We start from the raw sequence: 14,518 nt of genomic DNA, 5'->3' as shown, positions 1-14,518 counted from the left end.
GGCATGTGGCAGGTGGGACCCGGGGGTGGCACAGCCAGGGACCGTGCGGGGAGCAGGAAACTTTCACAGCGGAGTTTCCACTGAGCAGCTCAAACCTAGCACACGAGAGAGAGGCAGAGTTTTCACCTTCAGGGATTTTTCTCATTACTCATTAATAGAGAGATATGTATCTTGCTTTTTTTTTTTTTTTCCCCTCTTTTTTTGCGTGGGCAACTTCTGGTTTTGTTGGAGCCAAGTATTTTGGGAGGAGTGGTGGTGGGTGGGGGGTTTGGGGCCCCCCTGGCTGCCCGGGTGTGCTGCTGGAGCACTCTCTGGGAAGGTGATCCCGAGCCGCTTCGGCAGAGGTCACTTGTGTGTGTGCATGTGCGTGTGTGTCCCTGGTGTTTGTGTCTAGCATATGCATGTGGTTTTGCTGACTGCACTTGCAGGCTTGTAAATTTTCACCATGGGAAATTACCAACAAAGCCCAATCTGTCTCCTGGCTGCTTTGCACTTTCCGAGGGCGGCTGTACTTGAGCGAGCTGCAGAACGAGAGAGAAAGCGAGAGGGAGAGAGAGAAAGGGGGAGTTGGGAGGGGGGAGAGGAAGGGTGGGTGGGTGGGTGGAGGGGGAGAGAGGTAAATAGCCTTAAATCGGAAGGGAGCTGCTTCTCTGTGGTCTTCCACAAGAGCTGCCTGGGCTCTGCTGGCTCAGTAATAACTGAGTGACCTTTTCTTTTGCTGTATTATGTCTGGCTGGTAAGGGATTGCATTTTGCAGCTGATAAAGCCCTGACTTCATTCAACTCGGCTCCTCACACGTTGCTTTAGGTAAGTTGTCTTCAGCCAGGACGGAGACAGACAGCCTTGGACTGCAAGATACTAAAAGGAGGACACCTGTAGCTCGGATGCGGTCAACACAATTACTTGGCGGATCCTTGAGGACCTCATTATTTTAAACTTAAAGAATAGCGATCTCCCTCCCCATCTCTCCCACCCCCTCTTTATTTTTTTCCCCAAACAATGCTTCTTTTTGACCTTTTCCAAGGAGAAGAGCTACAAAGCAGCCACTGTGCTTATTGAACTGCCTCCCCTGTATCGCTTAATTGAGAAGGTAAGTGAGGCAACTGTGTACATAAGCTTTGGGTCATTTGTGTATGTGTGCCTGCATCACTCTCTCTCTCTCTCCTTCTCTCTCTCTCTCTCCCTCTCTGAGTCATAAGCCGGGGCTGCAATACACACACACACATATCTCTGCACTGCAACTTTCACTCGAGCTGCAGCTCTGCTGAGACTGTTTTGTTTAAATCATGTGAGGCTTCATTATTTTTATGATGAGACAAGAAATACATGCAAGCGGAGGATGCTGAGCGAAACCCCCTCCGACTGCACGTCTCGAGAAATAGCAGTCAAAGTTAACAATGAATTGCAGCCCCGCCACTACCCCCCTCCCCGTTATTATTGTTATTATTATTCTTGCTTCTTCCAGAGCTTCTCGAAACACGCTCTCAATTACCAAGGGAGTCGGTTAATTTCCCACTGCCCGGCTTTAATCCACAAGCCTCCCCGTACAGCAGTTTAATTTGCAGCTGGTTCGGTGCAGGGTTAACCCTTTGGGCAGAGCGGGGCGGGGAGCCCGGGGGGCGGCAGGGACGCGCTCGGGCTGCAGGCTCGGGGCTCCCGCGTCCTCCCTTCCTCTTCCAGAGGGAAGGGCAGCAGCGCTACTTCTGTCTGCCCGCATTCCTCTTTTCTCCTATTTTTTATTTTTTAAATTATTTTCCTTATTTTTGGGTGTTTTTTTTTTGGTTTTTTTTTTTTTCCCTCTTCTCCCCCCGCTTCTCCCTCCCCGGCGAGCGCGACACGGTATGCTAACGCCGCATGTGACAGTTTAATCAAACCCATTTGTTACAACAAAGCTAAGAGACCGCTGGGATTATAGGCTTACGGCAGAGTTAGGGCAGCATGTGGCTTTGTCGCTCGCCGCCGCCGCTCGGGGTGTGCCGTCCCCCCGTCCATCCCCGTCCTCATCCTCATCTTCATCCCCGGCCCCGCCGCCCCCCGCCCCCGCTGCGGCGCGCCGCGCTCCCGCTCACTTGACCCGAGCCGAGGAAGCGCTCGCTACTTTTGCCGGGATTTGGTGCTTCAATGAGAAGGAGCTCTCCAGGCGCCCGTAAATCAACTCATGCAGAAAAAGGAGAAAAGTTTTGGTAAGGCGGCGGCGGCCGGCGCTGTGCGCTCCGGGGGGAGGCGGGGGGGCTCCTCCTTCCTCTCCTTCCTCTTCCTCCATCCTCACCGCGCTGCCGGCGTGTGCTGCCAGCAGAGCCCAAACACCGCTTCCCCATAGGACAGCCCTGTAGGACCGCTCTTTAAAGCGATTCCTTTCGCCCGGTGCAACAAACATCGCGACGTGCCGGCCCCCACACCTCCCTCTCCCCGTGCTTGTGATGCTCGGGAAGGAATTGGCATAAAAGGCTTGAGCGTCTAACTCCGAAAAGGGATTCTTTGTTGTGGAGTATATGTTTCTTATTTATTTTATTTTTTTTTTTATTTTGCATGTGAGCTGCATCAAAATTGAACTCAGTCTTGCAAATCTCTTGTTGGCCTTTGCCAAGCACTAGCACTTTGCTGCCATGGTAACTGTAATTAAACTGATAAGAGTGGAAAAATGTCAGTATCTCTGAGCCTTGCAGCTGCATTGGAGAAAAAGGGAATCAAATTGGTTCCCAGCACCACTGCTCTAAAAAAGGAGGGGGGGTCTGGGGGAGAGACATGGGGGGGACACGCCAGGGGTAGGAACGTAGCTCAGCAGCTCCAGTCCCTGAGATCTGGGTACATCTATTTGCCGTGCTGTCCCTTAGGGGGCTACAGCCTGCAGGGATGCTCTGGGCCAGTGAACAGAGAGAAACAAGCTTTTAGGCCCAATCTAGCTTTCAAAAAAGAGAAGGGGAAAGAAGAAGAGAAATCTTTTGTTTGGTGTCTCTTGGCAATCGACTAGCCATGTTGGCCAAATTCTTTTAATCTGTATCACTGCTCCCAGCTGTGGGACTGCATTCCCATTTTTATTTTTTGCCTAGCCTCTTCTCTTTTCCTTTTTTTTTTTATCCCCTCCTTCCCAACCCATATCTTTTATTTAGAAAGAAAAAAAAAATAAGAAAAAAACCCAGATTCCTCTGTAGAAGGAGGGGCAGGAGGTGAAGTCTAGTTATATACCATGGAAAATTAACTCAAAAGTATACAGGAGAGGCTATATTCAGCGTGCTGAAATCCTTACTTTTATTTTTAAAAAAACCCCGAGTGTTATGGAGTTGCGGTTACTTTGTTGTGTTAACTACAGAAGCTGAGCCTGTGCGGATGAATGGCACAGAACAAGAGAGCATAATGGAGGCAATCAACCGTTAGGCTGCTTCACAATGCAATCCAGGCAATTAAAAGCTCACCAGAGTTTAAATGAAATGGTTCCACTTATTTCTGTGCACCACACTGCACAGGCTATTATTTATGTCTCTTTTTTTAATTATGATTTCCCTTAAACTGTCAAATAACTCAGAATAGCAGGGTCTCGGAGGCAATAAGAATTTTCCACAGAACAATTTACATGCCAATCTAAAACTAGTTACGACTCCTGATGCGCTACATATGAGTTCTGAAATGTTTCTTAGCTTCTGAAACCTCAACTTTTTTTTTCCTTCTGAGTCTGTGTGTGTTGCCCTGAATTACTGGAGCTCTGAATGCTTTTAGGATGAAGCTACAAAGTGGGAAAGCACTAGAAAAGTATTCTTTTTATCTTTTCCTGGACCCCTAACTCTCCTGTTCACTGCATGTTGTCTGTCAGTTTGCTTTTACAGACTGATGCACCCAATGCTTAATTTGCTCTGAACTGATTTTTCAGGGTTTTTTTTTTCCTAAATAGAGACAAGTTTGCCCTTTTGTGCTGTTTGTGCTACTGTTTTTGGTAGAACTCTGTGCATGCTTCTGAAAAAGGGGGGAAGAGTGGTCTTTAAAAGTTGTAAGAGATCCAGTGCATAACACAACTCGTCCTCCCAAGGACTGCCTGTACCACAAACAAGAACTGAGTTGAGTGTCTCATGCCATGCTCAGCACCATCAGGGACTAATCTCGCTTACAGATGCTTCTAAATCACTAACACAATATAGTTCATTACATCAAACCCTCATTCCCCTTGATTTTTGAGAAGGGAGATGATTTGAGTGAGATGGATTTTTGCTTCTCTGCCTTCCCCGGGAGCCTAATTTAGCTTTTTTCCAGCAACCATTCCTCTTTATCCTGAAATCATAGTCACAAATCAGTTGACAGTGTTTCATCACACCATAATAACAATAAACAGGGAGGGAGTCAGTCGCATTGAACTTATTTGGGGAGAATGAGAGAAATCTGAAAACCTGCAAGTCTGGTTTTCAAGTTCTCCCTTCAAAAATCCTAAAGGGTGATGAAGAAGTCTTATTCCTGCCTCAGCTCTGCAGTTTATGTGCAGTATCCTGGGGACTGGGGGTGGAGGAAGGGAGGGAGCAGAGGCAAGGATAGAGGAAGCCCTTGAAAGCATATTGGGGTGAAATAAAAAGGGTTTGTTTGACAGTGACAGACTAGGCACTGAAATTCCTCAGTTCTGAGAACAGATCTGCTCTGTGATGCAGAGCATGGGTAGAACTCTGCAGAACTGAAGGGAAAGCTGGGTTTGATTTTTCTTTCTTTTTTTTATTCGCAGCCTGGGTGTAGCACTTAGGGAATTGTATGATGTTTTGAAAGTGCTCCATAAGCTCTGCTTTCCTGGGGGAGGGGGAGAGGAAGGCAGCCAAGCAGCAGTGCTGTGCTCTGCCACCTGGTATTTCAGCAATGAGCAGTTTGGATGGGTTTGTGGGTGCTGTCAGCCTCTGAAAAGGCCCTTCCCATGTCCTAGGGAATAAATGAGTGCTTAAACTGCAGCCTGTGAAAAGCTGGCTGACAGTGAGCTGCAAGGTATTCTTATTGCCAAATTAAGGGAGAGCTAAAAATACACAAGCATGTATCTGAAAAGTGCAACTGCATCAGAGACCTTATGGGAATGTTAAAGGGGAGAGAGATGCTCTGTGGGGTGATCTGCATTATAGTGGCTCGTGGAAATACAGGGGGGGAAAAGCAATAAAATGTTCTGTTGTCAAAATGAAGGGATTTAAACAGGGCATGTGAAGAAAAGGACATTTTCAAATTTGGAGATATGTCAAACACTTCTTGACTTTGTTTAGAACCTTTCTACACTACCAAAAAAGCACTCCTTTCTTTTCTTAAATTGAAGCAGTAGTTTGGGGAAATTGAAATAATAAAATAGAACCAGCTTCATTGCATGTTAAGTGATATCAGATCGATCAGAGGAGGAAAGCATTCCTTCCCTCCAAAAGCTGCTGCAGATAGAATCCCTAATCTGAAGATGCTGCCAGTGGGGTGTCAGCACCTCCTTCTCTCCCTGCCTCAGGAAAACAGACGTGCAGGGTTGCAAATTCTCCTTCCATGGGGTGTTTGCCCTTTGCAGTTGTCCCTACAAGAGGGTTTTGGGCTAACCAGTGTGAATGACAGGGCTCTGCCTACTTTCCTCATGTAGTGAGTGTCTCCAAAGCTGTGCAGGCTATGTGCAAGCTGCAGTTTTATTTGTAATACAATAACCTCATGTTTGCAGCATATACCTCGGGAATTATCAGGCTTGATTACTGCAATCTGCTCAGACATTCACTTGTTTGGCTGTGTTTCTGAGGCATCTTGTTCCCTTCAGACAGCTCAGGACAGTAGATCAGCCTGGATCAGGGACTGTCAGCCTCCACTCTCTAACCCGCTTCCTTATCAGGCGATGAAATTTTACATTAAGATTTTTTTCGTTAAAGCCTTTAACTGTGTTAGCTCCTAGTTTATTCTGGTTTCCCTCGAGCTAAAGATTAAAGTCCTAGAAGCCCTTCATGTTTCTAAACTTTATTTTATTTTTTTAAACTGAGTTACAAGAAGTTTGTACAAATTGTGGCTGATTTTATGCATTTGTCCTCTACATGGCCAGAGAGAGGATCTGGGGATAAGCCTGTTGTTGGCACCTGGTGGATATTTACACTCTACTATGATAAGCAACATTACAGATTAAGGCTTTTCAACCAAGTGATGTTATTTGAGTTCCAGCAGGATGGTATAGGTTCCTTACCAAAAATCTCTGATATTTTCACTGCTTTGAGTCACTTATTTGTAGCAATGTTACTTTGCTGTTTCATGGATGTACTCTGGGTTCAGGGGAGTCAGCTGTCAGTTGAAGATGCTGTAAAGGCTCAGCCTTTGTCTCATGGTGCTTTCTCAAGAGGAAATGTGTGTGCTCATTCCCAGATCTGCCCCAGACTGTGGAGCCCAGCGCAGGTCACTGGATCTCATCCTCCCCCTTGGGAATGAGATACAGATCTTGGGAATCTCTACGTGGTGAGGAGCTATGAGCATCAACTGGGGAGTGATGGGAGGGACAGCACTGACAATTTTTATACTGGTTGACGGAAAAATAGAGACCTTACACTGCTGTCATGAGATTTAGATGTTGTGCAGCAGCACTGCTGGGTGCTTTGGGGTGTCTGCTAGCAGAACTCCCTGCACACCCCTGAGCAGATAAATGCATCACCCCAAGGTGTGTGACAGGCTGCACAGCAAAGAGAGGAGTGAGGCGGCTGTTGCAATAGGAATTATTATTTCTAATTCAGCAATCAACTTTGCAGGTGGGACTCGGGAGCTCAGCTTGGGCAAGTCCCTTAACTGGCCATGCGGTCCCTGTGAATTCCCTGTGAATTCCATGTGTTCTACACACAGCTGTGTGGAGTTCCCTGGGATGCCTCAGCCCGTTGTCTTTGCAGCCCTAACATCCTTAATGGCATGCTCTGCCATTGCTTCAAGGGTTACACTGGTTTTCCTGTTTTTCTTACGAGGGATGACAAAAAAGCAAATACAAACCAAACAATACCCAACTTGTCTGTGTTCAACTCTCTGAGCCTGCCTGTCTGTGGTGGTGTGTTACAGCACCAGCCAGGGTCTGCTGATAGAAGCTGACACTGCCAAGCTTTCTTAACTCCAGGTATTAAAGCCTTTATGGTGAGGGGCTCTTGAATCTGCTCCTCTTTGCTGTGAGACTCTATTTGACCTTTTTCGATCTCTGGATGGTAACAATAGGGTTCCAAACCCCTAACACTGGAGTAGGATTTGCTTGTTGACAGCAGCATTCCTTCCCCAGTCTTGACAAATTTTCGTTGCACTATTCAGACACCTTCTAGTGAGTAGCATCTTTTTTGGAAGTTACATCACTGCCTTTAAAACAGTGAGGTAACCCCTACTGAACAGCGTGTCGGGTCTTCTCTTCTCTCCTGTCCCTGTTTGATGTCCACCAAAATATCCACAGGGCAGTAATTTTGCTTATCCTAAGAGGTAACAGTGAGAGAATTAGTCGGAGTGCACTGGGGTGGCAGTTCATGCAGCTAAGCAGAGAGACCAGCCTGTGAGCACTTTGGGGCTGTGACCTCTCCCCATTTACTGTAAAGCTGAGGGCAATTGATTTTTGAATGGATCCCTGGAAGCTGGCTGTGTCGCTCTGAGTAACATCACTCAGCTGTGTTCCCCTTTTCGCTGGTTCTGTCCATTAAACAGTGTTTCAGGAGTTTGAATGGTTTTTTAAATGCTCTCAGCTATTACATCAAAAGGTGTATATGTACTTAATGGACACCACTGTACTGCTTGTCCCGAAGTAGCTGTTGGCTAAAACTGGGATTGGAAAGCGGGGCAGCATTTTTATTTTGTTTTTCCTGACAAACTAGAACCTCTCTGACCTTGTGCAGATTATTTTCAGTCAGATTTTTCAGGAGGTCCTTCCAGTGCAGGTTGTGACTGGCGTTGCTACTACTGCAGTCTTTGGAAATCTCATCACTTCATTATTATGTCTAAAAAGAACTAAAATATTAAAAAACAGCATCAAAATTTCTATGTCAAATCTCTCGGAAACTCTTGAGCCGTGTCTCTAAAAGCTCCAATCTTTTCTTCTTTAAAAGCTGAACTTCTTTTATATTTTATAAAGATAATGCAAATAAGTGCAAATATGTGGATTTAAGTATGTTTTCCATATAGACATCCTGTTTATTTAAATTTTGAGTTGACAAGTATTGGAGATGTGCTGTTTATTTAAATTTTGCATTGCTAAATATTGGATACTGTGGCTGAAATCGGGCGACTTTTCAACGGGACTGTTTTAACATTTCGTGTTATGTTTTTTTTAATCTTATTTCTTTTCAGCAAAGTGACCAGGTAAATGAGGTGTTAAAGAGAAGCTGTGGAACATAGAGCAGTGGAAGTTTCTGCTCTCAAATTTATCTTAGCCTTGTTTTCAGCTCGCTGTGGTCTGACTAGGTTATTTTATCCTACCTACACCATTGACTTTTAAATGAACTGGATGTGGGGTGGCGGCGGGGGGAGCAGCGAGGTGGAGGAAGAGAAGGGCAAGAGTTTATTTGCACTTGAGAGAATATCTATTTTCAGTCTTCTCTTGTCTTACTGTATTTCAGGTATACAAATGCTCTCAGTCCAGCCAGACACCAAGCCGAAAGGTTGTGCTGGCTGCAACCGTAAGATTAAAGACCGATATCTTCTAAAGGCCCTGGACAAATATTGGCATGAGGACTGCCTGAAATGTGCCTGCTGTGACTGTCGCCTAGGGGAGGTGGGCTCTACCTTGTACACCAAAGCCAACCTTATCCTTTGTCGCAGAGACTATCTGAGGTAGGTCACGGCCTTCTTCCGTTCGCTGGCAAGCTGGGAAAACCTGCTCGGCCTTTCCTACAGAGCTGCTCTCACACAGGCAGGGCTGCAAGGCTGACTATTGGAGGAGATGAGGAAGCAAATACTGAAATGTGGAGATTGAATTAAAATCTGAGTCAAAAAGCGCACACGGGTAGGTTGTGGAGGTGGCTGCCAGATTTATGGTGCTGATGCTGGTGTAGAGGAGAGTAATTCCCCCCTGCTCCCCACAGCACCGTGCTGCTGGAGAGGTGATGCTCTCCTGCTCCCACTCTTCCTCCTGGCAGCATGGTGGTGGCCATGTGTCACAGCCTGAAACCAGCCCTGTGGTTTTCACCAGCTTCAGGGCAGGGCTGGAGCCCTGCAGGTGGGGAACGCTTCACCCGTCTTCTCTTTTGTCCTCTTAGTTTGCCAAGGGATTTCGTTTGTGGCACCCAAGCTTTAGGAAGGCTGGCACTCAGCTGTTGGAAGCTGGGCCAGGATAGCCAACTGAATTCCCCATTTTTAATAGCCATAACTGAATTCCCCATTTTTAATAGCCGTAAACTCCAAGCCACACTGCTCCTGCTTTCAGCTGGCAGGCCAGGTGGGATGCTGGCTAACCTTGGCCACCTATTAGGGGTAGCAAATCAGCACCTGCTTTTCTCTCTTCTTGTTTGCTTGTGGACCTACATTCTCAAAAGTATTTGAGGAATAACTTGTAGCAAAGTATGGATGAGCAGCACCAGGGTAGTTTATCTACACATCGTGTGTCAATAGGGTTGCTTTGCAGGAATGGAGTTTAACTGGGAGGTTTAGTGTCCCTGGGCTCTCAATAGTCAATAGAGAGAAAAGACTCCTCTGGGATGATTCCGAGCACCTATTCCCTACAGTAACACCTCTCCTCCATTCCCTCTGGAGGGGGTCTCATGAGACCAGCTGCTCCAGGCTAAGGTGAACTTCTGGGAATATTTCCCCTGCCCCTTCAGTGAAGCCTTTTCCTTTTAAAGAGACATCGAAGTCGTTAATACATTGGGGGAAAATTAAAATTCTTTTAGAATGTGTTAACTTCCAAGTTCTGCTTAACTACAGGCTCCAAATAGGAGGTTCCCACACACTGATCAGTTCCCAAGTTATACACCATGAGTAGGTAGGAAGAGGGATCAGGACTAAAGCACTGACAACTGTCAGTACTCTGGCTCTCCATGTAACCACTTCTAGAAAAAAAGGGTGGAACAAAAACCTTCAAAAATCCACTGTGCATTTGTTGAGCTGGGACCGAAAGGCAGATCAGGTTCTTCAGATGGGCTTAGACTTAATGGTAAAAGTATTCTGCTGCCTATTAAAGCTCTGAACTGAACCCAAGATAGAGGGCTGGGAACTCAGCGTAGAGGCTGCATCTTAAACCCGATGTGTTAAAGCTGCCAAAGCAGTAGGTAACAAAACCTCACTTTGAAAAGCTGGTGGAACAGAAGGGAATTGTCGTACACGAGCTTAGGTCATTTGTGGTCTTTAGGTGAGTGTGTGTAGAGAGGGTTTGAAAAAGGTTTTGGTACAGGGAAATAACATCCCGATTTTTAAAATCAATTTTAATAATCTTTGTACAAAAAATGCCTGCAGGAGTGACAGAACTGCCATGGCTGTTTCATCTGAGTTCCAAATTTACTGGAGACTTTGAGCTTACTGAATCTCCCTAGTGCTAGTGCAGCAGATCTAATATTTTGAAATCAAATGTTTAAAATCAAAACCAGAAATGATGTGGTAGCAAAGATATGAGCAAAGCATTTCCCCAGCACAGATGCATTCACACACACTCTTGCTCTCTGGTCTTGGAGGGTTTAACAGGAGTAAATATTTTGCTAACAGATTGTTACAACTCATACTAAGTGATTCAGAGAAAGGAGATTTTTTTGTTGTTGTTGTTTGTTTGTCATGATCACATTCAAACTGGTGTTTCATTTATTTCTTCATACATAACACCTTTTACTTTTGCATGTGAAACCAGCATACAGGAGAAATCCTATAACTGGTTTTAAGATGTTTCTGATTTTTGTCTCTGGATTTGTTGAATCTTAATGAAGCTATTTCGTTGTGATTTTTTCTTTTTGGTGATACTTGTGAGTGCATAGATTTAAACTTGGTATTTACACTAAACTTCAAACTGATGCACTTAAGGTAATTGCAGATAGTCATTTGCCTCATTGCATCTTATCTACTTAGTTATGCAGTGAACCTATAAAAGTGATCTTTTTAGTGCTAATGTTCGGACTAGTTAAATTTTCTCTAGCTTTGTAGTCAAATAAGCTTTCATATTTAGCAACCCACTTGATATGAATTTAAGGAACAAATTGCATTGTACTAATGATCACATTAGACTTCGATTATGGTTTCAAACTATCTTCTTGGGTTTTTTTTGTCTTTTTAACCATAAAGGGAGCCTGCGCTGCGTATAAAACTGTTCTGGCTTCCTATTAATTTATGTGGTGCCCTCTAGAGGATATGTGGCTTGAACGATACTATAAAGAGTAAAATTGCTTATTAACTTGTCTCTCAGTGTTCATTATGCCTTTCAATAAGACAGGCATTCTACAGATGCTACAAGCAATCATGCAGCCAGTTTGGGTGCTTCAGCATTCATGTTTAAGTTCGTAAATGGTGTGATTGTGTCTTTGCCTGTTTGCAAAAATACTTCCAGTATCTTTCATTTAGAGATGCCTGCCAAAAAAGCTGCACCCTCCCTCAGCCCTGATGTACGCTCTCGTGCTGCAGCTGAGCCCTGAGGTCCCCACTTTGAGCTCCTTATAAATACTCTGCATCTTCAGAGCTCCAAAACTTGCTTTGCTTTAGCTGTCTCCTTTGGTAAAATTAGTTAATTATACTACATTAAACCCTTTTCCTCCGGATCGGGAGGGATTGAGGGAACGGAAGGAATGTCTAATGAAGGAAGGAGCTTGAAGGATGCTGTGGGTGTGAGAGGCTCTGCCCTGGGATGCCATTCCTGCTCGGCACTCCAGCGGTTCCCCAGGTGCCGGGTGGCCGTGGCAGGAGCGAGCTCCTCTCTGTTAACGAGGATGGGAACTGACTTGGGCAAAGAGAGGGCTCGGCGTTAGCAATAACACACTCCCCGAAAATGATATGCAGAGGATAATTCCCCTGCAGGCTTCTGTCTTCTGCTTGTACACTCCTGGGTTAGGAAGTGAAGACTTAATTTGAGGAACTTAGGTTTACGCCAATATTTCAAGTCCATTTATACGAAGTGAAATATGCAAGAACTTTTTTTTTTCCTCCCCTTCTTTTCCTCCAGAGCTGTACGGTGACATCTTAATGCATCAGCCTATCCTGCTCTGTCCTCTCTTCTGACTGGCAGCGTGTCCATTTGCAAGCACAATATTCCCTTTGAAATCTGTCATTACTGCCATTAATGACCAGTCATTATGTTAACAGCCCTTGGGCTGTTAACATGTCAAACTGGTTGTTAACTGGAATGTTATTACTTATTTAAACCTCAGGTACGAGTTGTGTGAAATGTGCTTTGGTTGCACGTTCTGGGCTGCTTCTGCTCAAAACAATAGGGAAACAGCAGAGCGTTTGCCTTTGGGGTGCCAAGGGATTTGCTTTCTGTTCCATCTGCTCATTTGATTTCTGTGGGGTTCTCCTACCCCTGGGCAGCCTCCTAATTTCAGTGTGCAATCCTCTCTCTCAGCCTTGCCTGCAAATGGGCAGCCGTGGATGTTTCCAGATGCACGGTAACGCCCGCTGCATGCTTGAGATTAATACCTGGCCCCTGGAAGTGTGAAATAAAAGACCGACAATTACATGCAACACAGTTGTATTAAATAATGAGCTTCCTCAGATGCAGCAGAAATATGAAAGTACAGCTGTGCTAAGCTAGTTGCAATGTAGGTCAATCACCCTTTTCACTTAGGTTTTTAACTACGCAAACCCCGCTGAGCGACCAATGACTACAAAGTGCTGTTTCATTCCTATTTAATTTTGGCAGCATTTTACTGAAGAGCAGGCATTCATGCAGCTAAATTATCTTTGCCGTTTCTGGTTTTAACTCCAGCTCCGTGACACTAAATGTTGGAGTGCATATCTCTTAGTAAACACAAAGAATATGGTTTCTGATATATATATTTATTTTTTTCCCAAATCCACCTCTTAACATGGAAATTGAATTAGAACTTTTATTACTTTTTGCATAATTTCCCTAGCCAGGCAAGCAAGATCATAAGAAAAGGATTAAGAAAACTAATATATTGGGGTGGAATTTTTTTGCCCTTAAACACATCTAGAACCTTATTGAGAATGGGGAGGAGGATGACAGAACGTCTATCCTCTCTCCCCACCCTTACCCCTCCACCTCAGTATTAATACTGTTTGTAAATATAGAGCAGACTTTAAAAGAACCACTGGAGAGCTGTAAAAATGAGTAGATCCCCATTCCTGAGGAAAGAAACAGAACACTTTGGGTTTTTCCTCTTCCCCACTTGCTGATTGAAAGACCTGAGAAAAGCCAAGTCTCTAAAACTGGATATTGGAGAAGATCTTATAAATAATGAGACTTAACCACAGAAAGTAGTGTTCAACCAGAAGCATTATAAAGATGCTGCCTCTGTAAAATATTTAGCTTCAGTGCAGTTTGAAAAGAGCAGAATTTAGGAAGCAGCTTTTTCGTGTACAACCGCTTGCACTCTAAAGGCAATTATTATTTTAAAAAATTATTGTGTAGGAGTGCTTAGGGAGACTTAAAATGTCTTGTGGCCTGACGCTGATTAGCAGATCCCATTCCTCGCTCCTGTTACGGGCAGTATTGCAAACACCCAAGATATCAGCTTGCTTAAATGCATGTATAAATACTTTTTGTGGATATTTTCATGGGTAGTGGGTTATAAATTTTTTTCAAAATGCCTCCTCAACGTGTTTCTTGCCCAGCTTGATTAAATAAGGGTAGACCTTCAAAGATTTAAGCACTCTGGGTTTTCCGGAATATTGAGGTGTTTATGGAAGTGAGGCTTTCGAGGTCCGCTTTCTACACTAAATCTTTTTAGAACAGAATCCTTATGTATACACTAATATCCTTGTTGCAATGCATTAAAGCATTAAAAGGACTAGTAGTTTGCATAAATATGCCCTAAAAATATTTAAAAATGCTTTTAAAAATGGTAGGTGTAGCAATTCACTTGTTCTAATTTTGCTGTGTGCGATGAATGTTCTTCTAAATTTACATAAATGGTATCATTTAGTGTGTCCTGGAAATAAAAAAAAAAAAAGGCAAGAACACTCTCTGTTCCACTAATTGCCAGAGGTTTTGAAAACCTCCAAACACCTTAACAGTTGTTGAAAGGGATAAAGGGAGTGATGCAAACACGCACAGTTAATCCACCCAACTTGCAAAGAATAATGCTTTTGATTTAGTTACACCCTTGCTAGTTTAGCTTGTTCTTTCTTTAGCTCATCTGTGATACCTTTTAATAAGAAACATTCAATTAAGCTGTTAAAATTGGTGTTTAAGTCATGTTGAAATGCTGTGAAATGTGTGTACTCAAGTTTGACGCTCTTCAGTAATTCCATGTGTTTCCCCATATCTGCTGGTATTTCTTCTCCAGAGCTGCCAAATTTTTAATAATTGTGTTATTTTTAGTGGCTTAAAATACACAGTTTAATTTTCAAGAATATGAATCTTCCCTCTTATAAGGCTTCTTGAAAACCAGACGCTCCTCGTGTGTTGTCAAAATACCTCATTAATCCCCTGGAAACGTTCAAAGAATTTCAG

At 44.2% G+C, this 14,518-nt stretch overlaps 1 protein-coding gene across 4 annotated transcripts in view; it reads left to right on the top strand.

Annotated features, from left to right (window-relative positions):
- The first annotated feature begins 649 nt into the window (after nt 1-649).
- LMO3 (LIM domain only 3) overlaps nt 650-14,518 on the top strand; it is a 58,868-nt gene continuing 44,999 nt past the window's right edge. The window contains exons 1-3 of one of the 4 annotated variants that reach the window (XM_059472337.1): nt 650-807; nt 1,025-1,090; nt 8,532-8,745. In XM_059472337.1, coding sequence (XP_059328320.1) covers nt 8,540-8,745 — 206 coding nt within the window. In that variant the 5' untranslated portion in view covers nt 650-807; nt 1,025-1,090; nt 8,532-8,539. Of the gene's footprint in view, nt 1,091-1,993; nt 2,184-8,531; nt 8,746-14,518 lie in introns of those variants that run through there. The other 3 variants (XM_059472336.1, XM_059472338.1, XM_059472335.1) reach the window with 3 other exon arrangements.

Source organism: Ammospiza nelsoni, chromosome 5 (genome assembly GCF_027579445.1).
Source record: "Ammospiza nelsoni isolate bAmmNel1 chromosome 5, bAmmNel1.pri, whole genome shotgun sequence".
NCBI lineage: Eukaryota > Metazoa > Chordata > Aves > Passeriformes > Passerellidae > Ammospiza > Ammospiza nelsoni.
The sequence above is the reverse complement of the archived record's forward strand: the minus strand, read 5'-3'. Positions and strand labels throughout refer to the sequence as shown.